The following is a 26,508-nucleotide window of genomic DNA, read 5'->3' on the forward strand; positions in this document are numbered from 1 at the left end:
CTATTGATTTTGCCCCCTGAATATTGCTCAACTACAAATAGCTCTTCCTGTTTCAATGCTTCCCATTCCAGATAAAACTGCCTTGAACTCTCATATGTGTTCCTGCAGAAGTCCCTGTCTCCTGCAGCTACCCCTGATCCCCAACTCCAATCTCCTCAGACCAAAGCCAAGGCATATTTTCTATGCAAATATTGACCAGTTCAATCACCCTGTTTCCATTCTTCCCACAATTTCCTTAATTCAAATATTTCAGTATTCATCCCCATCACTTTATTTATTTATTTATTTATTTGAAAGGTAGATCAGATTTTATGGAGGGAAGGAGTGACAGAGACAAAAATCCTCCATCCACTGATTCACTCCCCAAATGACCACACCTCTGGAGATGAGCTGATCTGAATCCAGGAGCCAGGAACTTCTTCCAGTTATCCCACGTGGGTGCAGGATCCCAAGGCTTTGAGCCATCTTCCATTCATTTCCCACGTCAATGGCAGGGAGCTGGATGGAAAGTGGAGCAGCTGGGACACTAAGCAGTGTCCATATGCGATCCTGGCACTTGCAAGAGGAGGATTTAGCCACTAAGTCATCGCACCAGACCTTCCCAATCACTTTAAAGATGAAGATTAACCTCTTCAGCTGACCCGAAAATGCCTACATCAACTTTACTTTACACAGCTTCTCCTGCAATGAAACCTCTTTCTTCATGCTAGCCTTAAAAAAAATGTAGAACAATTTAATTGCCCGCTGCCAATAGGCTTTTACACACACACTGTTGCTTCAGAAATGTAAAGTCCCACCACACATCCATGTTCATTACCTATTTGTTCTTTTGCCCTTAGTTTAGTAGTCATACTTTAGGAAGGCCTTTCTAGGAATCTTTGCTATTCATATTACATTTCGTTTCTTGGCACAGAACTAAATTTTACATATACTTTGCTGATATCATCTGCTGGTAGACTCTAGATTGCATTTTATGAAGCCACTTTTATACATCATTATATCAATAATACCTCTTCCTTCTTGCTTACTTATTATTATGCCTAATGATTGAATGAATATTTCTGTTTCTCTAATTCCCCAAGGAAATTCTAGAATGATACTCCTTTCACTCACTGTTTAAAAGGGCCTATGGATGCAAGCATTTGGCATTGGAACAGCTGCATCCCATATTGGAGTACCTTGGATTCAAGGTACCAGTTCTACTCCCTGGTCCAGATTTCTGACACTATTTACTCTGGAAGGCGGTAGGTGATGGCTCAAGTGCTTCAGTCTCTACCAGCCACATGGGAGACTTGGATTGAGTTTCTGACATTAGGAACCATCCGCAGTGGTAACCTAGACCCAGCTGTTATTGACACTAGAGGAGTTGGTGGGAGATTTATCTGTCTCTGTCTTTCAAATGAGGATTTTTTTTTCATGCACAGCAGTGAATACTATTTTCCTTCTTTGATTATCAAATTTTAAATTCTACATTCTTAGCGTTTATTTTTTTCTGTTTTTCTAGATGTGCCACTTAAAATTCAGGGTTACACAGTATATTATTTGCTTATTCTCTCACTCTATTGTCTTTCTCCAATACTTGAATCTATACCACACATAAAATATTTCCAGCTTATATTTTAATAAATATTAATATGGGATTTTATGACACTCAATAGGAAGTTCATGGAAAAAATTTGAGAAAAACAACTTTGGTTGATTATATTGCTCTCCTTTTGTGATTTCACTTGGAAGATTTTAAGAACATTAAAAACGTGTGGCAAAACACAAAATGTGTTAAAACAAAAACAACAGAAAAAATTCAGCAATTCAATTTAAGATGGAATTGTGAAATTTATGTGCGATGGTATCTAAGAAAGCATTTTATTTGTAAATAAAAAAGAAAAGATCATATTGGTTGAGATAATACAACAAGTACCACTTCCAGTTATGAACTCATAAGCACTGAGTGACAAGATCAGTATTAATTCAGCAAAACAGATATACAGAGAGAAACTGAAATAATGGCCAAATGCCAGGCAGATTAAGCCTAAAACTTGTAGAAATGATTATGAATATTCAGACACACCAGTAAAGCACACACATCCACATACAAACTACATATGACTTAACCAATCATATTGAGATCTTGCATTGTTTCCTAATATGGAAATTTCTCATAGTCTAGGATAAAGAAAAATTTCATCAGCTTGCTAAAACTAGATACTATTAATGTGGGTTAGGTGGGAGCTAGCTAAGGAGGTAAGAAGAGAGAGAAGCAAAGAAGCTTCCTGCAGTTTTTGTGCCACAGCCCTGTACTGTCATGCTTGGGAAAGCTACCTCTATGTGAATTCAACACACTTTCCTATGCTTTACCTGAGTGAGCCTGACCCTTCAGGCAGAGGGTGCCATGTTAAACATATGAGAATACAGGGCTCCATGTGGCAATGCCATGAAACCTTCTGAGACCATGACACACACCAAATCCTACCCAAATGCTACACTATTTACGTGTTCAGTCAGGTCACTGCCCTCTGCATGGTAAAGGATATGGCTAAGCTGGGGTGAGGGTTATTCTCGTGAATTGTCCACATTTACTTCTCAGTGTGTGCCATCTCTTTAGTCTGTTTAAATAAATCCTTCTCCCATTCTTACACCTTGTCTATGTCACTAACTTTGAATTCATCACTTATGCTGAGAAAATAATCTTAGAATAAATCCTGCTGGGAACCCTGCATACATCCAAATAGTTTTAAAGTATCTACAGAAGGGTAGACAGTATGTTGCAAATATATCTAATCATTTTAAACTCCATAAATTATAGATGTATCTTAAAGATGTAAAACAAAGGTCAGTTATGCAATTATGAACAATACTGAGGTCATCATAATACTTACCTCCTTGTTTACTCATGAATTTCTCTATATCTAAAGAGTATTTGTATGTGAGAACTGATATTATAGCTAAAAAGCATAAAATACCTTCTTAGGTATTATGAAATTGCCTCCTAACATATTGGCAATGATTTACACTACCATAGAGAGTTAGCATTTCTTCACATTGCTAACAATACTGTCAGACACTTGTTTTTGCCAGTTTGAAGAATGCACATTATTTTACTACTGCTTTAATTTTCACTCCCATTTTTGCTATGTTATGTAGAAGAGTTTTTCTTTCATTTACTCTTTGTTTTTTTTTTCTATTCTGTGAATTCTCTGTTCATATACTCTCAATATTTTAAGTTGCATTATTCACCTCAGAAAATATAACCTTTTTTTGAATGATCATTTGTAATGTGTGGATTGGAAACATCTTCTAAATGATACTTTCATTTTTTATGTCCTTTGTTGAATATAAATCACAATTTTACTACAGTAAATGCATTTATTACAAGAAAAAACCTAAACATATTAGGTATTGAAGTCTAAAACTACATTGCTTAAAAAGAGAGGAAACTATAAAAATTGCAAGAAAATGAAAACATATGAATGAATTAGAAATTCTAAACATTATATATAATAAAAAGGATAAGAATTGCTCTTTACAAAGTCTGAATATAGTTGACAAATTTTGTTCATGCCTGAGATGATGAAGAAATAAAATACAAATGATATTAGAAATGTAATTGATAAGATATTCAAAGAAATAGAATCAACAGATAATGAAATAAACGAATATGTAATCTTTTATAATGTATTTAAGTCTAGGGACCAACTGAACTCTACTTGAAAATATAAAGATTCATTGATTAGAAAACTCATACATATAAATAAATGTAGCCAATAGGAGGAAACAACCAAACAGAAGCAAGCTATCCCCAAAGACACCTGTCCCAAGGTTTCCTGCTGCGTTTATTCCAATCCCCGAGGAGTAGATTACTGCTACTTTTGCTCCATTAGTACATTGAGGACAATATAGATACTTGAAAAGATTTATTTTTACTTTAGCAGAGTCCTGAAAAATTAATTTTAGATGTTTAAATAAAAGAGAAAAATACTTCACAGTTGCCAAGAATACTTAGAAGACAGAAATGAATTCTGAATTGCCTTACCACATATCAGAGAAAAAGAAAAGTAATTTAAGCAGTTTGGTGTTTTTCTTGAATAGACAAATCCATTCATTTGGAAGCATACTAATTAATATTTCAATTCATTTGTGAAAACAGTGCTATATTTGAAAGCTATTAGAGTGTCTTGGAGGGGAAATGTTAGCATCCTACTTCATAGTGTGTCCAAAATAATTTTGTAAAGATTAAAGATCTAGATTCAGAAATCAAAAATAAAAGAAATGGAAAGCTTCTGAAGTAATACAGAAAATGTGACACCTAAAAAAAGCTCATTACGCTATATGCAGGAGTTTATAGGCATACAGACTTTATTATGTGGTTCAAAAAACTGTAAGTAATTCGTTTAAACAAAAGAACAAATTGATAAATTTAAGGAAAAGTGTACAAGTGTTCAAAAATATAAGTCCTTTAATACTTGAAATATAAGTAATATAAATGAAATTAGTAATAAGCTAATACTTTTAACCTAAACATGGAAAATTAATTTAAAAATTACAATATCAGTGATAGCAAGGGCATGGACAAAAGGATATACTTATACCTGGTAAGTGGGTAATTGGTAAAATGAAAACCCTGGAACGTTATTAATGTGCATATTCTTCAGTCTGATTGTTCTACTTTTAAGTATCTGTAGTGTAGAAATATGTATGAGGATACACATGTAAGATGTGCAAAGATATGCAGGACAATATTGCCTGAATAGTAAATTTGGAGAAATGTCCTGTAAGAAATATCTGTAAGGTTGATAAATTAAGGTACCTCCAAGAGTGATAGTAATAATAGTTAACACATTAACATACAATAGTACAACAGTGATGTTCAATGGGATGGATTAATCAGAATAAATAAAGACTACAGTTGGTACAAGATAACTGCTCTGTCCTAGCTTGATTTCAACCATGGATATTTTGGGCAATCGCTTTTATATTTAGGAGTGATTGGTGCGAGTTCTATTAGATTGATGTCTAACATATATTGGGCTTTTTAAAAATATTTATTTTTTTATTGGAAAATCAGATATACAGATAGGAGGAGAGACAGAGAGGAAGATCCTCTGACGATTCATTCTCCAAGCAGCTGCAATGGCCAGAGTCAAGCCAATCCGAAACCAGGAGCCAGGAGCCTCCTCCTGGTCTCCCACGAAGTTGCAAGCCTTCCTCCATGGCCTTCCCAGGTCACAAGCAGGGAGCTGGATGGGAAGTGGGGCGGCTGGGATTAGAACCAGCGCCTATATGGGATCCTGGCACGTGTAAGGCAAGGACTTTAGCCACAGGGCCATTACACTGGGCCCCACATAATGTGTTTTAACTTTTTTTTTTTTTGACAGAGAGGGAAAGAGAAGAGAGAGGGGGAGAGAGAGAAAGAGAAACAGAGAGATAAAGCTGGAGAGAACGCCCATCTGCTTGTTCACTCCCAAATACCCATAATAGCTCAAGCTGGGTCAGGTGAAAGCCAGAAGCTGAGAACTCAATCCAGATTTTCCATATAAAGGACTGGAATCCAACTACTTTGGTCACAAGTGCTGCCTGTTAGGGTTCACATTAGCAGGCTACTGAACCAAACTTAGCAGAGCCAGGAACTGGTACACCAGTGGCCATTTAACTGCTGTGCCAGACACCTACCCTTAGAATGCACTGTTTGAGGGAAATAGAGTAAATTGTACATGCTAATTATATACTTAATGTGATTTTTTTATTTTTGTGGAAATGTTTTAAAATTTAAAAAAATCACTGTTTACAATGATGGGGATGTGATATTTACACTGTCTGAAAATTTCGTTGAAGTCACTAGTGATATTTAATTCATGATCCACATGTCTGTTTTTGACTTATCAAGTGTATGTTCTTCACTGAATTTACTTACCCATATTAACCCTTCTTATAATCATCTGCTCTCTCCTTCCTGCCTTCCTCACAAAAGGATATTAAACGGCAGAGAAAAGACAGAAAAAAATAATCAGTTCTTGGATTCTTGGGTTTCAATTTAATTTGCAAGGAAATGGGAAGAAACAAGAAGATTTAGAGGAGATTTTGGAGAAGCCACCTAGTTAAATGGCACTCTGACCAGTACTCCCCCCTTTCCCTGCCCCCACTGCACCTCCACCATCCTGGTACAGAATGAGAGCACAGAGTGAGAGGACAGCAGCAAGATTTTGATAGAATCAGGTAAGTGAAAAAAGATTCAGAACCACAGCCGTCAGCCGTATTGATGCAAAACCCCGTGAAGTTCAGAATGAGCAATGACAGACTGTATGCAGTTTTGAATAAAGAAGAAGATTCCAGAGTAGAACCAGTGGTTATCTCATGTGCCCTGGGGCAACTTCACAATGCCAAGATAGCCAATGGTAGAAGGGTTCCCGAGTGCACACAATACTTCTTGTCAATCCAAAGATCCTTGGAGTTATCTGACCTGCAGAGGCTCTACAGGGAGAGACCAGTAAAATTCCGCGAATGAGCAATGCAGTAGGCAAGAGTTAGTAGATGCCATAGTGGAAAGGTAAGGACCGAAGCAACATGCTACCATTAAAACTTTGTAACATTGGCCTCCCAAACACAGAATCAAGTCTGAGTGAGTGGGTGTGACTGAGAGCTAGAGCTGATAGTATTGGTCTACCTAACATAAGTTAAACTGTGTAGAAATATACTCTTTTCATATTTGAGCTCATACAGTGAAATCTTTATTTGCTATGACCTGTGTTGGTTTCTCTTTTCACTTTCTGTAAATCTGAGACTTCTTTCGCTGCACACCCCTGGAGAATTTTTAGAGAGTAGAGACAGATTTTCACTTGCTTGTTTATAAGCTTCTGCTAATTTATGTTCAACTGTTCTACAGGCCCATGTAGTTTTTCTATAATAATAAAAAAATACTAATGGACATTTTTGCTATTACATGAATTAGTTGATAGAATAAATTTCAAGTTATATGTTGATGGTGGCAGGCGTTATAGTTCAACAGCTTAATCCAACCATGGAGATTGGAGCATGGATTTGCATCCCAGCTCTCCCACTTCCAGTTCAGCTTTCTGCTAACTCATCTGGCATGGCAGCAGGTGTGGGAGTTGTAGAAAGAGTTCCAGCCTCATGGTTTCAACCTGGCCCAGCACTCACATTCTCTTCTCAGCACTCACATTCACTCCCTTTCTCTCTGTCCATCTACCTTTTAAATAAATATTTTTAAAATTTATGGATGGTATATGTTTCCATCTTTCATGTTGACTGTAATACTATTCATATTTTCTGCATTTATTTTCAAGTTAACTAACAAGACAGATGATGTCTTTTAAAAGGTATTGCGGAGTAGTTTTATTTAATCTACATATCTCCAGTTCTCAGCAACTGGAGCAACATTAACTCTGCTTATGTCCACTATTGGTTGAGTGCCATATTTCAGAATTTCCTCCCTAAAACACCAGGGCAGAATCAATGACAGTTTGAGCTCTTTTGAAGATGGATGTAGCATTGTAATGCCTAGTGAAACCATGTGATCCTTTAATCAATTACTGAAATAAATTCCATGCAACTGGTATCAGACACCAAAGTCATTGCATGCTCATCTTCCTCATTCTCTGGAATTGAAAATGGAATCCAAATTAGACTAGCTGAACCATACTACACAGTTTCTACTCCCAAAGGGATATAAAATTTGTCACTATTCAAAAGACTTGTTTCACAGTGAAATGATTTAGGTTGGCATATTTGTCTATAAATATGAAAGTGGTAGAGCATCCCCAGTGGTCCTGGATCACAGATAGACTAAATCAGAATATTGTCACCTGAAACCATAATTTCTAATCACTGGCACAAAAAGAACTGTTGTATATTTTCATAGGAACCTGAAAGGTTTTACAAATATCTTATGATTCACTGCCTTGTTTTATGTGAGTCAATGAAATATTTCTACAAAGAAGATTCACTTTTAATCTTAACATTTCTGAGGAAATAAGTTTCTCCAAAAATATAATTTATAACCCTTCCCTCTTTACTTCTAGGAACCTCTTCCACATAAAATCAACTCTTGATTTAACCCAGATAGTGGAAAGATGAACAGACCAATGTGTACTAAATTACAAATATTTTTAAAAGTTATTTAACCTTACCCTAAGACATAGGAGCATTACATAGTAAAGAAAAAGGTAGTTATATATTGGTAATATTTTGAGAGCTTTATTCATTTACTTACTCAGAATTCAAATGTGTATTAAAGAAGAAGCCATAGTCAGTGTTTTTCAAATCTAAAATAGCAACCTCAGTCATAATCTTTCTCCAAAATTGAATGCAGAGCCTTTCCCTCAACATTTTGATAGTTGCCTTTTTCAGCCCTGAACTCACATGTAGTGGAAGCACCAGATATGTATTGTTTTTATGAATAGTTAGAACTAACACACTTAGGTGTATGAGCAACCAAGGGTCAAGTTAGTGAAACAATAGAACCTTTACTCCAGCTGTGCCTACCTGCTTTCTTTCAATCTGTGTTGGACAGCATTCCATGGCATATAAAAAGGGGGAAAGCACTTAGGGGTTTTCTGTCAAATCGGGGAAATAATAAAGGGTTGGAGAGTAGAGATGAGAAACTAATGTAATTGTAATTTTGCCTCCAAATAAGGAGCTTCAGTGGCCTTCCATCTCCCCAAATCATTGGGGTGTGGTTAGATTTTTGCTCCTGGATAGCCTAAGTACCCAAGCTATGTTATATAACCACTGAGATAAAACAGTAGCAGTTCCAAAGCAGTATTATATTTTATGAGGAGAGGTGGAAGCGTCACAATTCTGAATTGGCCCTGGCATCAGTTAGGAATTTACACAAAGTTCTAGTTTTCTGGAAGAGGAGTATTTCACAGGGTGTTAGGATCAAACCAGTTCTGCAACAGAAGCCTGATCATGTGGGTACATCAAACAAACCAGTGCACTTCAGCTGGAAAGTGGTGACTCTCTAGCTGAAGGTCGTCCAGACATCACGCTGAGCACACCAGATATAGGAAGATCAACCACATTCCACCAACTGGTCCCCTGGAAGACATTGTTCTAGTCCCTTTATTTCAGTAAAAATTCGTTCAAGAGCAGGGTAAGAATGAGCCTCTAGCTTGAGCTTCAGGCTGAGGATGAAGCAGAGCTGTGAAAGTTATGGACAAGTTATTTCTATTGGCTATGTCAAATACTTGGGTTTTTATTCTATCCAACCATTGTGCTTCCAGGTTACCTTGGTACATAGGACATACAAGCTGCAAGATTCCTTCTATGATGTGTTTCTGTCTGATCAGACTTAAGACCGTATCATCTGCTATTTTTAAGTCTAAGTTGGAAGATAATTTATTGTCATTTCAAAGCATATGCTACTTTGCGATTTATAATTGGTAACTGGGTGAGATATAGCCTTTGAAAGACATTCTTGGAGCTATGATTAATGAAACTGTAGCACTCAGAATGATGACTTCTTGGCAGAATTTCAAAATAAAGGTCATTCTGAGCACAGAACATGAAATTATATTGTAGCAAGGAATAGTTAAGTAACATACTAAATGGCAATGACAATTCCAATGTAATATAGGACTATTAGGTCACGCACGGTTGTAAAATCAGGTCAGGACATATTTACTTTGTAAGATATCTTAACTGTACTGCCACCTAGAAACAGACAAATCAAGCCTTATGATTTCATGATCTTCCCATTTATTATAAAACATAAAATATTTCATTAAGAAAAGTTACCTGATGTAGTTTTATATTTCTTTCTGCTGAAATACATGATAACAATAGACATATGATGTGTAGCGATTATCATAGAATTTTCCCAAATAAATATTTACATCATGGAAAAAAGAAAACTAAGACTTAGAAAACTAAGACTCCTAAGTCACTAGCACGGTGGTACAATTCTAACAGAACTGAATCTGATTCAGGACAAGTCGAGTACTGCTTGGAGATGGCAATTCCTTCCTCGCTTTCAGATTTGAAGAGCAGAACCAATCAACATTCATGGTGGTCTTCATGTCTCCAAATGTCTGTCTGCTAAGAATGCCTCTACCATCTGGGAAAAAGTCTAGCAGGAAACATCCCTTTTGTGGAGAAAACATTCTTTGTATTTTTTATTAAGAGGCATGATACAGTTAACAACCGTAGTATTGTGGAAAGATATTTTGGAATCTCAACAGTATGCTGACAAAAAAACTCATATCCTTCGAAGCACAATCTGTGTGTTTCAGAATTTTGTGCAAATTTCAAAACACAATGATGTGGTTATAGACTTGGATTCTGTTTTTTCTAGTGGCTAGTGACACACAGGTGTCAGATTTTCTTCCTTAGGAATAATGAAATGACTCTTCAGTTTAATTTGTGTGACGAAAACAGCACCTTGTGCTACATTAACAAGAATGATTTATCGTAACAATTTTTACATGTAAATTAAGGAAACAAAATCCTGTGACATTTCTGAGAGCTCACACCTGAAGGAATCCTTTTATTTTAGACTTGTAGGTACCGCTGAACACATTTACTTTTCTTTTAGAAGCAGAGTTGAATAGAAGGACTAGCTTTGGGACCTGCAGGGAACTAAGAGGCTATGTCTGCAACTCTCTCAGTAAAATACTGCCAAATCCATTTGGAGAGTAACTTCTAGACAAACCAATAAGAAGCCATCCATTTAGAAGTTAGTTCAGAAATTTATGGTATTTGTGGCAAAGCCATCCATTTAGAAGTAAGATCAGAATCTTATAATGTCTGTGGCAAAGATGTAATAAAAGATGATTTTAGCATTACGGGGGTGGCGTGAGAAGAGATTGGCCCAGGAGTGAGAAAGGAAAATGCCGCCTTCTTATTCCTACTACAAGGCATGCTACTTCAGTGTCTTCACAAAGCCTGAGATTTAGGGCAGCCTTCTCCCAAAGTCCTTGAGTGGAATGCTCTTATTTGGAGTCAGAAAGCAAAACCACTTGCAGGATGCCTGTGCTTTCCTATCCTGGAGGAGAGAGTCTTGAAATAACAAAGCCATGTAATTGGAATGCACCGTGAAGGTTTAGTCTATCCATCTACCTAATTTGTGAATGTTCTTGTGTCTGTACTGTGTCATCATGCAGGTGGAGAACTCATTCTCTCCCAATGCAACTCACTCCACATTTGTATACCTCCAGCTATTAGAAAGATACTGCTTGTTTAGTCTCGAGTTCTCTCTATGTCAATTCCTCTTCTCACTATTGCCAGTTTTCTATTGAGTTTATGGTAAACAAATGCAATGTTCCCTATGTCATCAGTTCTTCCGGTATTGGAGGATAGCTATTTTGCTTTTCCTGAGACTTTATTTAATTTTCCCCTTGTGGTATATACCAGCACTTCTGTTGACCACTTCTCATCTGGCATACTATTATAACCCTGCCAGTTACTTTCTTTTGAATACATCTGAGTTGGTTTACAACTTATGGTATAATGGCCATAACCGATTCTAAGATGAGAATAATGGAGTCAGAGAGGAGAGCTGGACTGTGTTTACATCCATGCAGATTAAGTTTACTACTGTTAGCAGCCTCAATACTCCATTAACTTTTCTGGGGCCTTTTTTTAGCTCTACATCTTTTATTTTTATGGTGTGTTGATGTCACATTTTCCCTATCCTGTACCAGGCAGTTGTTTTAAGATTCAAGTACAGGTCCTTGAATGTTCTGGTTAAGTTTAATCCTGTTAAAATTAGACCATAACATAGTTCTCTTAGGATCTTTTTGTATCCAGCTTTAGTCAAGTAACCGTCTCTGTAACCCTGATGCCACATTAATAGGGAAAAAATGTAAGATGCTTATGTAGATAGTAAAAGGCAACACATAAAGTGCTTATAATAGGGCAAAGATGTGGTAAGTTCACTGAAGTCAGTTATAATAATTTTATAAGCATTTTGGCTCTTCAAAAAGCATCCGCTCTCCTTTAGGTACATTTGTTAATATCATGTAAATAAGCTTCAACATTTTAAAACTTATTTTGTCACAATTATGATGTTGGTAATTTAATGAAAAAAAACATTTAAGGAGTATCTGTGTAGAACAGAAGCCTTTACAATTAGTGATGCTGAAGAAAGTACATTCTAGTAAATCTCTGTACCTTTCCAAATAAGGAAGTTAGGCAAATTGGGGCTCATTTTGCATATCCTCCTAAAGCCCATATTCCCACCTTCTAGAGCCATCTGCTTCTAATAAACTCATGATCTACCATGATGATAAATTGCTTTGCATCTCTTCTATGTGAAGTCATTACTCAAAGCTGTAGGGTGGATTCAAGTTGTTAATGATGAAGCATCTTGTGTATGAGGAAGTTGATCCTATCTTTATTGTCAAATCTGCACTGGAAGGACCAGCAGGGTGGCATAATGGAGAATGCTGTGGTCCCTGATGCTCTTGAGCATTGGTCCACAGTTAGTACAAGAACATTTTACTTACATAATCTTGAAAGAGTTACTGGTTCTGTTTTCTCTTTTATATAAGTGGAGTGATAGTAGCTTTAGAACTGTTAGGGCTTTGAAACAATATGTATAAAATACTAAGTATCATTAATAGTAGCAGCAATCATTCATAAGAATGGAAGATGATGGCAATAATCAGCAGGAATTTACTTAATGTCTTCCGACTTTTCATGAATGGCACTTGAAAATTGACCATGTCAATAAAGTAATCCAATTGGAAGACACAATAAAGGAAGAATGTAGACATGTTATATTGTGATTAGATACTTTGGAATCAATGTGGAAGTAAAGTCCTTTTTAAGAAAAACAACTTTTCATTTCTTAATTGAAAAAAAAATGAGGATAGGGGCCTGTATGGGGGCTCAACAAGCTAATCCTCAGCCTACTATAGCAGTATCCCATTTGGGTGCCAGTTTTAGTCCCAGCTGTTCCACTTCTGATCCAGCCCCCTACTTATAGCCTGGGAAAGCAGCAGAGAATGGCTCAAGTCCCTGGGCTCCTGCACTCTTGTGGGAGACCCAGAAGAAACTCCTGGCTTTTGATCGGTTCAGGCCTGGCTGTTGACACCACTTATGGATCGAACCAGCATTTTTCTTTCTTTCTCCCTGTACAGATCTGCCTTTTGAATAAAAATAAATTAAAAAAAAAAACATGAGATAGAACAATTTCACAGAATGGCCTTGTAGTCTAAAATTTTGCCAGAACATAGGAATATTAAATTACTTTACCTTTATTAAGTGACTGCTATATTCCAAATAAGTCAAACTTTAGACAATGGTGTGGCTGATCTTAAATGTATTTTATTTTGTTCTTGCACTGTGTCTAAGCACTCTTTCTGAATCTATGAAATCATAAATTGAAAATATTTTTATCTCAAAATCATTGAATCATGGAACAGTTAACATTTTCTTTTTCTACACAGCACACTAAGCATGAAATGAAACTCAATACCAAATAGCCAAGGTTCACTCTCTGAATAGCTTTTCTTTCTCTCAACAGATAGTAAAGTCTTTGCTTTGTAGAATGGAAGTATGATGTTGGGGGAATTAAAATAAATTTACCATATGCAGAGAATCCAGTAAAATCTAACCTGTATGCTGTTTTATTTGATTTATTTAATGTTATTAAAGCATTGATATGGATTTATTTTAATTTGGATATAAATATTTACATAAATTTTAAAGAAATTCTTAGAAAATTATAATTTAAAATGAAGACTACTTCATTGTTTATGAATTTTTAGGTTTTCAGTATTATCACTTACTCCTCTATAGAGTAATTTTTAGAGATATGCCTGATATTTAAAAGTTAATTGCTTTGGCATGGCTTAAAGTTTCTGCTCATAAATCTTATAGATATTAGCTAATTTGAATTTAAAAATTTTAAATAATCTTTACCATATATTGAAAGAATATAACAGGGCCCGGCGGTGTGGCCTAGCGGCTAAAGTCCTCGCCTTGAAAGCCCCGGGATCCCATATGGGCACCGGTTCTAATCCCGGCAGCTCCACTTCCCATCCAGCTCCCTGCTTGTGGCCTGGGAAAGCAGTCGAGGACGGCCCAATGCATTGGGACCCTGCACCCACGTGGGAGACCCGGAAGAGGTTCCTGGTTCCCGACATTGGATCGGCGCAGCACCGGCCCGTTGCGGCTCACTTGGGGAGTGAAACATCGGATGGAAGATCTTCCTCTCTGTCTCTCCTCCTCTCTGTATATCTGACTTTGTAATAAAAATAAATCTTTAAAAAAAAAAAAGAAAGAATATAACAAATTGTACACTTAGTTGACTTGAAAACCTCTCTTCAGGTAGATTGAGGTATCACAGGCTGTACTGAATCAAAATAGGGACAAGATTTCATGCATTATTATGTAAAAAATGCAGCCATAATGGTCAGATATTAAAGCAGAAAGGCACAAAACACTGACACAGGATAGTGGAAATCAGCATGAAATGGTGCAGGACAACTATCACTGAGAAAAAACTGGCAAATCATAGTATCAGTATAAAACAGTTTATCAGTGAGTAGCCACAAAGTGAATCATATCTTGAGAGGAAGGTGATTTGTATTACTAACTCTACTGAAAGATTTTTTTAAAGTTACCATTTCTTAGAAAAGAAAACATCAAAATGGAACAGACACCATAATTTCTTGAAAAAGAGGGTTTGTTGTTGTTTTTTAAGTATTCTCTTATATTTGTACAAAAGTGTCCTGGAGACCAGTATGAAACCAGTATGTACATTGCATATACAGAGAGCCTCCACTGTGAACATTGTGCTTTCGATCTTCAGATTCAGGCTCCCCACAGCAGGATGCCTGATGAGATGAGCTTACCTGCCGTGATGAGCTGTGTGTGAAACAAGCTCCTGAACACCAGCTTTTACAGTTGACAAATTTCTTCTCTGAACAGCATCAGCTAGCTCCCTGACCGCATCCTTATTGGTGAGTAAGAATAAAGTCCCACTGATATGGGTGTTAGAGAGACAGAAGATACTGCAAAGCAGCTGCTGAAAGCTGGGTGAATAAAAAGCCAAGCGTACGTTCTGGGTCAGGATGAGTCTAGACAAGGACACTTTGGAAATAGAATTAAGGAGGAGTCAAAGAAAGGTAGTAAAAATATTCCTTGTTCTGCCACGGTAGCATTTACAAGCTAGGGCATAAGAGAGGCTCCATCAAAATGAGTTTGTCAGATCATATGGGTAATGCTGAGTATGTTAGTCACTTTATGGACATCCACAAAGCTTACCAGAGATACTCAATAAATGAATTGGCTTAATTTCTCCAATAATTTGTCATATTGCAGATGGTTTAACATAAAATTTACCATCTCCTATTAAAGAAATCTGCACACCTAGTCGGTCTAGTGAGGACAGATTTTATTGTCCTGAGCAAACAGAGACGTCAAATGACTAATCCAAATTCATTCAGATGAATGTTTGCTGGAGAAATTCAGGCTGTTGTTCAGGGCTCTTGGAGTTGCATACCCTCAGACACCGTGAACCTTTAAGGGAACTGCAGAAGGATGTTTTTCAGTGTTGTGGAAAGATAGTTGATAGAATAGCTTTAGAAGGAATTCTAAATTAAGAGGCATAGTTTCCACTGGCTACAAGAGTGGAGCCTTGGGAAATGAAATAACCTTTCTAGAGTTTGGTTTCATTGAAGTTGGTGAAAATCGTTTTAGGCCCTCCCGCAGTTCTCTTGCTTCTTTTGATAATAACATCTCCTCTCCCATGAGGACTCATGGCCTGATTGTATGGATAAAATGGGCTCCATTTTCTCTTGTTCTCTGTTGTGTCATCCTGAGGGTGACATTGACAGCTGACAGATATACCCTTCTTCCTTTACCCAACTAGGCCGTGGGTTTGCTCAGCAATTGATGTATGACCAATTGGATCAGAATTGCACCAGGAAGATACACTCTCTTTATGCTGGGACTGTTGTAAGATGTCACTATGGGCCATTGGTATTCCATTTAAAGAGTTTTTTGCAAGAGTTGGAGGGTTTGAATGACATCAGACTGCAGTCTCTAAGGTACCTCTATCTTTTACTTAAAAATCAAGTGAGTGGGGCAATTCAGGTTTCTTTTACAAATTAACTTGAAATAGATCTATGCTGACTAAAACTCAAAGATTCTCAATTAACATAGCCCATTCCAAGTTGAATAGTTGATGATTTCAGAAATGTTTATATTGCTTAAAACAAGGATATACCATCTTAGCTCATTGCTAGAATGTAGTGAAGGGACCTGCGCACTTGATCTCGTTTGTAGATTATTCTGTCATTGACATTCACAGTGATAGAAATGAATAAAAGACTTGTTTTGAGACTGAATTTGTAGAAAAAAATATATGTTGCCTCCAAGAAATTCATTTAGAACACTTTCTTCAAACCTTTCATATCCATGTTTATTTTGAGTTTGAATATAGACAATAGAATAAACTTTGTGTATGTTGCCTGTAGATGTGGTTGGCGGGGAGTCAATTTTAAACTGTTGGAGTAGTTCATGCTTCTTATTATCATGGAGAAAATAGAGAATACATCATTTGTGAGGAGAAGAGCCACAAGTATGTATGTGCAAGTACATAGGCACATGATCAAACAGAAGTCTGGACAGAAGCAGAGAAGTCCCCTTTAATTTTCATGATGTTCTGCACTCAACTTCCAAGGTCTAAGTTAGTAGCTTGTACAGAGTCATGCCTATAATGGATATTAAATAATAAATATTTATTATGATAAAGATAAGAAGCTCTGGCAAGGCCTCCTTGTCCTTTGGATATGAGAAAATCGAGCCACTGACAGAGTGTTTGTAACTAGTCCAAGACTCCAGAGAGAAGAGAGAAATGGAGAAGGAATGAGCAGTCTTCCACAAGCTTCTCACAATGCTTGGCACAATCTTTGACCCTTTTATTAATTCCTCTAAACATTATGACGAGCTCAGAACCAGCTTGTACATTGCTAGAGATTTTACTTGGTGAGTTCTCTTTGTTTTCACTGACTTTGAAATGTGGGGTCTCTTCTCATTTCTCTTTCCTCAGCTTCCAAAGATTTTTCAAGCTTGTACCATATACAATTAACTTTTCTACCTTTTCTGCCTCAGAATTTTAGCTTCCTTTTCTTTCTAGCGCTTAAACAAAGACTGAATAAGTATATATAATACATATATATGTATATGATGTATTCAAACAATGAAGGCACTCATGCAAATCTTTTGTTAAGTTTTCTTTTACATTGTTTTATTGTAAACAAATACATCATATAAAAGAAAGAACTGGCAGCTATGAGATGCTTATTTTTAATCTATAGTTGAATAAACATGTTCCATGGATATACAGCATAAACAACCCTGGGTACATGAGTATGTACATGTGCACCTGCCTTAGTCAATAGTAGTAAGAGTATGAACTATCCAATCCTGAACAATTTATAGGAAAAATAAATAAAGCAAAAGAGGCACTCTGATTCCAGAGAGATTTTTTCCCCCAAAGCAATCAGACATCTGGAGTCTTGGTCTGATAAAAATCAATGACTCTTTCAGGGTAATATGTCTTCAGACGTGGTGAGGGAAGGAGGACATAATGAGAGAAATCGCTGAGAGTGGAAGGCCAAAAGAGAAACAAAAAAATTAATGAGAAAGCCTGTTAACCCTTTGCTTCTCTACTGGACTATGTCTGTGTGTAGGCGATAATATTCTTGCACATGTATCTTTCTGTCACACTAAGTCTAAGAAATAATGAACAGAAACAATTTCAATATTTTCTGACACTTGAGGGTGGATCGTATGCATCTCTCAGGTGTTTGTGCTTGTATTCTGTAGTTCCAGTTGATGGGAATCATCTCTTATTTTTCATAAACAAAAATAGGTAGCAACATGACATGTATATTTTGCTTGAAAAATACTATATGTTTGAATTAATAGCTAATAAAATATTACTAACTAATGTGAACCCATTTTGAAATAGGAGAGCAAGACCAACCTTTGTCCTAGCATTATCCCAGATCAAAGATGTATTGATCACTCTGTGACTATGTTTACCCACTCAAAACATTTCAGCAAGCAAACTCCTAAAATATTTAATCTTTCAAAATATGCATGAATGACCAAATAAATGAAAAGAAGCCTTGTTTATTCTTAAATAGTATATATACTGTTATTTAGTCTGGAAACATTGTAGGGTTTGCAAGTTTCAAAGAGGTATTTTAAAGTGTGTTTGGTGATCCTTGTAACTTTCCTTATAGAAATTCCTTCTGAAATATTTTGAACTCCAAAATATAATGAGTATTAATTTGAATTCAGACTATTTTATTGCCATCCTTGTAAATGATACATGGCTGATACATACTGTATTATTTCTAAACGATCCTTTCCAGGAATCTTTAAATCACAGCTGATGCTATAAAATTAATCCTGGGCTTTTACGCAAAAAAATCTGGAAAGGAAGACAAAGTGACTTAAGCCATGGAAGCAATTATTGAACATTCAAATTCAGACATTAGGAAACAATTACTCCTGCTGGAGCTGACTTTAAAACATATCCCATTTGAGCCATTGTGCACATGTCTAAAGGGGGTTTGGCAGGTGGACAAAAGATTTATTGATTCCTGTTCTGAGGATTGTTGCGGATGTGCTACAAACTAGCATTGTGTTTTGCAGAAGAAACTGAATCCAGAGTCTTTTCCTGATATTGCAAACCCAAAATGATAGGTATAGTATGTCAAGGGTAAGGAAGGCTCTGAACTGCCTATGAAACAACCTTTGTGTGCTGATACCTAAGTTCAAAGGGACAAGCACGTGCTGGAGGGTTGGGGCAGCTGGTCCAAATAGTCTGTATAAAGTGTGCATGATAGTCTGAATATGTACTTAAAATTGCTTATTCCCAGTCCACTGGGTTTTACCCCCATGGCATCATCCAATGAGAACAGAGAGATCTGAGATATGTAAGACATGGATGAGTGTGTATGTTACCTAGCAGGTGAGACACTGCCATCCACCAGGCCTGGCTGGGTGTTTAAAATTTTGCTTTGATGATTGTAAATAACATTTCATGAGTCAAGGAATCCTTGACTTGTGAGGAAAAAAAATCTACATAAATATCAAGACAACAAAGGTGAAAAAGAACACTTTTTTTCAGATAAAAGAGTGATCCAAGAAATATCTTGTGAAATAGGAAATGTTAAGCAAATTAATAGAATCCTAGAACTGGAATGTGCTTTTGGAATTCGTTTTCCATGAGTTTACCCAATCTATCAGAGACCCAAATTAACATTTCTATCATGTCAATTCAATGTGTCTTTCCCTTTCTCAGAGTCAATGCAGGCAGGGAGGCAGGCACAATAACAGGACTGAATTTGGGTGCTGTGAGAATCAGGCACAATAACAGGACTGAATTTGGGTGCTGTGAGAATCCAGAGGTGCTTGGAAAGCATAAAGCACAGGTCCAGCCCCCCTGGAACCAGTGTGGTGGCAGACTGGACAGGGAGTATGACCTTTGCTTCTACTTCCTTCTAGGTGTTCAGCACTCAGTTCCTCTTCGTTTTTCAGAGGGGGGAGATCCATGTCAACAATCCATGTCAAGCATCTCTCAAGGATTGATTAAACAATTTACATGGAGGCCACCCAATTAGGCTTATGAGACTTCAGTAGCTTTTTGCCCAGCCAGTCAGTATGTTCATTCACCAGCTGTGTCTCACGAGGACCTCCCCCTGTGCCAGCTCTGTCTATGTGCAAGGGCTTTGGGAGGTGTCAGATGAGTCCCCATGGGCAATAGCAGATCAAGCCAGCTTTTACAGGATGCTTTCTCAGGACCTCCCAACTATTACTGATCAAATGGTGGAATTCAGCATAGTTTAATAGTACCTGCCTGTCTGCATTTAGCACCCCTCCTCATTCACAATCTCTTATGGCTGACATAGATTTCTTAGGGGAAATGCAGAAAGTGCCTTTCAAAAACCATTTTCACTACATGGTGTCTGTGGGAGAGGAATGATGCTCCATAAACTCTGGCCAGGATTAAAAAGTTTCAATTAGTGCATTTGTGAGTGGGAGCGATGGAGAGAGGCAATGGCAGGCTGAGAGGAAATTGTGTGAGGCCCTAGAAAGTGGTTGCTGAGTAGCCATCAGGGAATGAGGAGTGTAAAAAGCTCCTTGCCACATCTATAAAATCCAGAAGCACTTGGCATCTCTCTAAGTAACAAATGGATCTCAACGCTGGAGAGGAGAGTTGTTGGCAGGCAGCAGTCCCCAGAGTTCTGTGTGTTTCAGAGTGGGTGTATCGCCCCCTATTGCATAGATCATAGATTCCAGAACTGGATCATATGTCTTTCTTACCAATGACTAAGATTTGCCGGTCTGCTTTGTCTTGTGATCACAATTTCTAGGGATGAGAGAATGAATTTGGACAGTTGAGGTGTAGAGGAACTCTTAATTTTTGCTTTTGAGGTCTAGGAAAGAGAAAAGGTATGAAATGATATCAAAGGAACAAGATAGAGCAGGTATTAGAGGTCTTCTACCATGGGAAGATTCCTCTGTCAACTTGAAAGATGCTTGTTTTAAAGGAAAACCACTGTGGTATACTATCTAGAATTGACCTATGAGGCTTGGGGCCACCCCCCACCGTCATGTCTAAACTGTTATAAGCAGGTACTTGGCACACATCAAAGCACAAACAAGATCCCCACAAATTCTGATTTGTTTTTAATCCCGGACTGATTTTTTTTTTGCCTGTGCACTAAACTCACAGTGGATTAGTAAATCAGTAGGAAGAAGGGACCGCCGGTGGATGCTGAACTACTGACAGCTGGGTTACATCTTCAGTGTCTGTCTTGTGCCATGCCAAGCCCCTGGCTTTGTTTTATTTCTCCCCCTGGGAACATGGAGGCAGCACTTTAGCTTGGTGCCACAGAACTGTCTACATAATAAGCTGTCTCCATTTCCTGTCCTCTCCATTAACAGGTAACACGCCTCACAAGCCTACCCTGACTCGCGACCCTACAACCTTCCCAAACAAAACAAAACAAAACAAAAAAACCCAGACTATTAAAATCCTTGCCTGTTGAACAGACAGAATTTGAACACGAGCTCCATACCCTGCCTGATATTAACTTTCACAACTGTGTTAGGTTTTAATTTCTGGGGAGATTTAGCCTAGGTGTGAAATGGACAGGTAGCAGTGGACAGCATGTCACCCTTTGTGCCCAGCCCTTTGGATCATCCGTATTGTTTATTCCAGTGGTGCTTTGTCCAGGAGTAAATGATCCACATTTTTTATTATTTCATTTATTCAGGCTTCCAGCTGCCACAGTGAAAGCTTGGATTTTTAAAAACTGTTCTAACATTTTAAGGGAATCCTCTATATGCGTGGAACTATTTAGAATTCCATCCCAGACATACAAATAAACAGTTCAACATCTTTTGTCAACTATAAGCTTGATACTAATGTGTCCCTTGGGTTATATCCACAGGCAAGGTTTTGGAGGCTCTTTTTTCACTGTTCAATTTCTGTGCCCTAAATGTGCTGTGACCATAACCAAGCATAACTCTACTGGGTCCCAACCTTCCCATGTGGGTTGCAGAACTCATGCCTGGCATTCAGGACCTCGGCCAAGTCCTCTGATACCTTTGCCTGGCCTGGGGCTGCCCTAGTTATAAGGGAGGTCCAGCACAGGCATCCAATCCCTCACCTACCCACCACCCACGTCGCTTTTCTCTCTAACTGACCCGTAATGGTTGGTGCTAATAGAGCCAGACATGGTGTTTCTTTGCATATTTCGCTGTGTTGATGATCCAATCTGGCTAACAGTGTTCTAACACTGATCCTTTTTCTGGAGCCTCACTTTGGCTAAAACAGGTACATACTATGGTGGATAGACAACAATACAAGGCGTGCATTGTAAGATTTAGCCCATGCAATGTCAGTGTCTTCCTTGTGGACTTGAGCAGTCCCTTGGTCTTTCCTTTTTGCTCCCTCCTTCTCTCTCTGAAGCAGTACCCAATGCCGCTGCCTTTCTGCCAATTCTGGCCTGCACCGAGGTTCTCTCCCTACAGGCGGGCCCCTTGCTCCTTGCTTCCCTTAGCGGCTTCACCCCGAGTTCCCTGCTGAGCCTGGTGCGGAAGTGCAATTCTCCCGCAGGGGCCCTCGGGTTGTCTCGCCTAAACTAAATAGAAAACATGAAGCCTAAGAGACAACAAAGGAGGCTGCCTCTGGGACTCCAGGTCTCACCCCTCGCTCTCCAGGCCTCGCTCCGCCTTGGCCTCTCTGGGACTCCGGAGTTCAGCTGCAGCTCTCCAAGACCAACTCCCCTGGTCGGAAAGCAGACTCCACCAGATTCCCCTATGCCAGCAGCGCGGAATGACCACGAGGAGGCCAGGAACAAAACATCTTAAAGGTCGCATTTATTAAGGAAATGTTAAATAAGAAAAAAAAGAAGTCGAAACGTTGTCACAGATGTCAAGTGCACTTTCGTGGCGTGAACCGTGCAGCACGAGCTACTTAAGTACGACTACAATTCCGGGTCTTTGTTGGGGGAGGAGGGCAGCGGCAGCTTGAGCTCCCCAGAGACCCAGCATGGAAAGAAAACCACTCGCCCGGGTCCCTCCCAGGCCTCCCTCCCCCACCCTTCTCCCGCGCGGACAAAACTCTACCCACCCCCCCACCCCCTCGCAGGCAAGGCAAACAGGCCACTAGGGCAGAAGAGGAAAGAAAACACGACTTATCAAATATTTGCATTCAAGCAAACACACACAACATCCCTTGAAGACGGCACATTACAATCAATCAAAGGCGCTCGTTCAGCGCACGCCCCTATCCCCGTGGGGCTGGCGGAAACGGGATGGGGTGGGCCAGAATGTTTGAGTCCCCTAGCAAGTCTGTTGTGTGATGTACGACATCGGTGTGGTCGCTTTTGCCGGCGGTGGGCTATCGGAGCCCCTATCGCCCGCCCCTTGCCTGCCCCCGCTACCTGCCCACTGCCAGCGCTTGGTCCACCTGCGGGTGGAAAGGGCTCCCCGCGTCGCACGCTAGCGTCAGCTTCCAAAGTTCTGTGTGCGCCCATCGCCCAGTTCTTGCCACCTGCTGCTGCATGTCCAAGGCAGGGCTCCCTCCTCCTCCAGCAGGCCGAGGGGACTCGCAGAGGGTGAGCGTGAGACATGGGTCGCTCCATCCCTTAAGGCAGAAGTCAAACAACTGACTCCCACAGGTTCGCTTCGCCTAGTCTCTGATGGCTAAGGCGCGCACCCGGGCTGACCGTGGGGGGCGGCCGCCCCGGAGCCGTAGGGCCGGTCAGTAGGGCCCCACGACCACCGCCTCCACTTCCTTCGACGGCCTCCGGTCCTTCACCAGGAAGTTGATCATCCCCTCGGACTTGATAAGCAGGTTGCAGCCCAGAAAGAAGATACCGAAGACCACGGTGAGCGACAGCACACACATGACGGCGATCTGCACCACGCGCATGATGTACAGGCTGCGCTCGTCCGGGCCGCCTTCGGCGAAGCCGTCGTCGGTCACCACGGACGCCTGGGTGCAGCAGCGCACGGCGCGCTCCAACGCCTCGCTGCTGTTGGCCAGAAACAGGCCTGTCAAGTCGGTCTGGTTGCCCAGCGCTGGGTTCATGGCGGGAGACCAGGAGCACCCCGGGAGCCGCGGGTCCGAGGGGCAGGAGGAACAGGTGCTCTGGCTGAGCGCTCGCTCGCTTGCTCTCTCTCTTGCTCGCTGTCTCGCAGGCTGACTTGGGCGCGTGGGGGGGCTCCTCGCTTTCTCCTTTTCCAAAGTCGTCCAGCCGCGGGAGTTTGCCGGGAGCTCCTCTCCGACGCGCGCTGCAGCCTGGCTGTCTGCGCTGTCCGCCGCTGCCCAGGCGGTGCTCCTTCCCGGAGCTCGCTCGACTGGGGGCTGTTGGAACTTGGCGGGGCTGGGCCAGCGGGGCCGTGGGAGGTGCGGGACGCGCGGCGGCGGGGAGCTGCTCTGGGCCAACAGCGGCCCCTTGCGGCCGCGTCGCCGCTCTGCGCCCGCTGCGTTGGGCCGGCGAAGGAAGCCAAAGGGCAAAGGCTCGGTGGCCTTCCTTGCTTGCTCAGTTTTGCAACTCCAAAAGCCGGGCAGAGATCCTCTTACTCTGCAGGCTAAAAGGAGGATTCGAGAGTTTGCGGGCTCAAGATGAGAGCGGCTGGGCGTTTCAGAGGTGGTGGATCGCTAGAGCTCTCTGTGTCCGTTGCCTGGTGCCTCTCTCAACTCTGGGCAGGTGGAAAGTGGCAAGGAGGTGCAGGTGCCAGATGCTGCTGGCCAGGGCACCTACCTGCATGTTGCCTTCGCCTCGCTCTGGCTCTCCACAAACCATTGGAGGGGAGAGAGGGAAATTGGTGGGGATGGTCTGGAATTTAAAAGGAACTCATTTAGAAATAAAGAAAAGCATGGGAGAAGGAAGGAGAGAGGGGAGTTAGGAGGGACAGAAAGGAAGGGAAGAAAAAGGAAGAATTGGATTTCCCCCTTCGTTCAAAAAAGCGACTAGGAGGAAGGTTTTACAGCGATTTCAGAAAACTGTGGAAAGGGAATTGGGGGGACGGTGGAGTTCTTTTGTGACCCTTGTGGGGGTGCTTGCCAGGAGCAGGGTCACCTCTCTGCGAAGGGAGGTGGACAGACTGCCCACTTGCTTGCGATTTTAATTGCAGATGGGTTTCTGGATGTGCTTCCAGCGTTTGAGTCTGTTGGCAGTAAACCAGTTGTTTAAGAGAATTGCTCATCCACATCCCTCATGCTGGCCACCTGCTGAGAGCCCTCCCCACTCTCCACAGACAGATGGGTTAGACGCTGTCATTTAAAACTCCAGTGCAGAAACGCGGGGTGGGGATGCGTTGAACCTTAAGCCCATTAAGGTTTTATAAACCTGTAAAATTTAGTATTTTTAATCTCTGGAAGACTAAGTGTCAAACTTCCCCCTCCTCTTTTCCTTTCTCCTCTTTTAGCTTTAATAACTAGAAACCAGTACGTTGATGCCCGGTGCAAACTGCTGATGGAGTACATTTACTCAGTTTCTTTTGGCTTCTAGCTTTTTTCAGTGCTATACTTAATTCCACTGTGTGCTTATTGAACCCTCACTCCTCCCAAATTGTTTATCCCATGTTCAGAGGAAATTTTCTTAAATGTGTCTGCAGCACTTTCTTACCACCATAAAACAGAATGGATTACTTTTACAATTTAGGAATATTTATCTATCAACTTCAATAAGTTCGATTCATGGAAATTGCTACTGTTATTTGGAGCATGAAGCAGGACCAGGGCAGCTTAAAACCTTGGATCCCATTCACAGTTCTCTGTGTTTATCCTTTTATTTCCCATGGTTCAATCAGTCATGAAAAATGCCCACTCCCAGCAATTTTATCTTGGACAAATTTAGTATTATTGGACAGAGCTGTTTTTTAAATCTTGCTGCCCAGTTTATCTGTTAAGATGTCATACTTTTAGATCTGGGAAGAAGTAAAGTTGAGCTAATAGCCCATCACAGAACCATTGAATAAGAAGGTAATATTCCTTCTGTGTTAGCTAGCTTATGTCTCTTAAGTTTGTGCCTTCAACTCACTTTATATTCTGATTTTGTTGAATAAAAATTTTAGAGTGTTCAGGTGGATTGCAGCCTGGGGAAATTCTGCTGATTGACTCCTTAATGGATTTAAAGGAGTCTGGAGTACCAGGGATCCCCTACAGAAACCTTTTGTCTTTTCCTTTTGCATTTTCGGTAAACAGTTGCCTCTCACCTTTACTCTTGGTACTGCATAGTTTCCCAGGGAAACCAAGGCAAGTGTGGGAGGTGAACCTCGAAGAAATGTCAACACAGAACATAGCTTGATTATTCACATGCTCTTCTGCATTTCCCCTGGTTTCAACTCTACTCTCTTCTGTTTTTCAGGAAGACACATGTCAATATTCAAAACTGTGCTGGAGAGGAAATGAACAGAGGTAGGTACCTGTACATCCATGGGGAGTGATGCCAGAAGAAAAGTAAGCAAACAACCCATTAAACACACACAGATATTCCTAAGACAATAGAGTGCGACTTTGGAAATGTTTCCTATGGAAAGAAACATAGCTGGGTGACAGAGTCTAACAATGTGTGAAGGTGTGGTTTTGGTCCTTAGCTTGCTAATGGTATGATCTGAGGTAAATTGCATTTTTATTTTTAGCGTCATTCAGTGTTTTTTTTTTAAACTTTGTGTAACTCACTTGTTTGTGAAATGGAGATAATATTATGCAGGACTTTGGAAAGAATTAATCTATTCTGTGGAAGCTACTAGGAATGGTGTTTAGCACATTGCAAGATCTCAAATCAGTATGTCTGTAGTCGTTCCAGAGAAGGCATCCATGTACAGAAGCCATTTAAAGAAAAAAACAGCATTAAATATTACATAATCATTCATTTGAAAAAGACTGGAACGTGAATGATGTGCTTAAGAAAGATTCCATGTAAGGCCTGGCGTGATGGCACAATGGCTAAATCCTCATCCTGCAAGCCCCAGGATCCCAATGGGCACTGGCTGGTGTCCCAGCTG

General features: G+C 40.0%; 1 protein-coding gene and 1 pseudogene across 1 annotated transcript; one reads left to right on the forward strand and one right to left on the reverse strand.

Annotated features, from left to right (window-relative positions):
* The window catches only part of LOC101521522 (RNA-binding motif protein, X-linked 2-like), a 110,204-nt pseudogene extending 87,845 nt beyond the window's left edge, over positions 1-22,359 (forward strand).
* A 620-nt stretch (positions 22,360-22,979) lies between these two features.
* On the reverse strand, positions 22,980-23,678 carry RPRM (reprimo, TP53 dependent G2 arrest mediator homolog). The gene has a single exon (XM_004577162.2). The coding sequence runs from the start codon at positions 23,582-23,584 to the stop codon at positions 23,255-23,257; it is 330 nt and encodes a 109-aa protein (XP_004577219.1). The 5' UTR covers positions 23,585-23,678; the 3' UTR covers positions 22,980-23,254.
* Between the last annotated feature and the right edge of the window lie 2,830 nt (positions 23,679-26,508).

Source organism: Ochotona princeps, chromosome 5 (assembly GCF_030435755.1).
Source record: "Ochotona princeps isolate mOchPri1 chromosome 5, mOchPri1.hap1, whole genome shotgun sequence".
NCBI lineage: Eukaryota > Metazoa > Chordata > Mammalia > Lagomorpha > Ochotonidae > Ochotona > Ochotona princeps.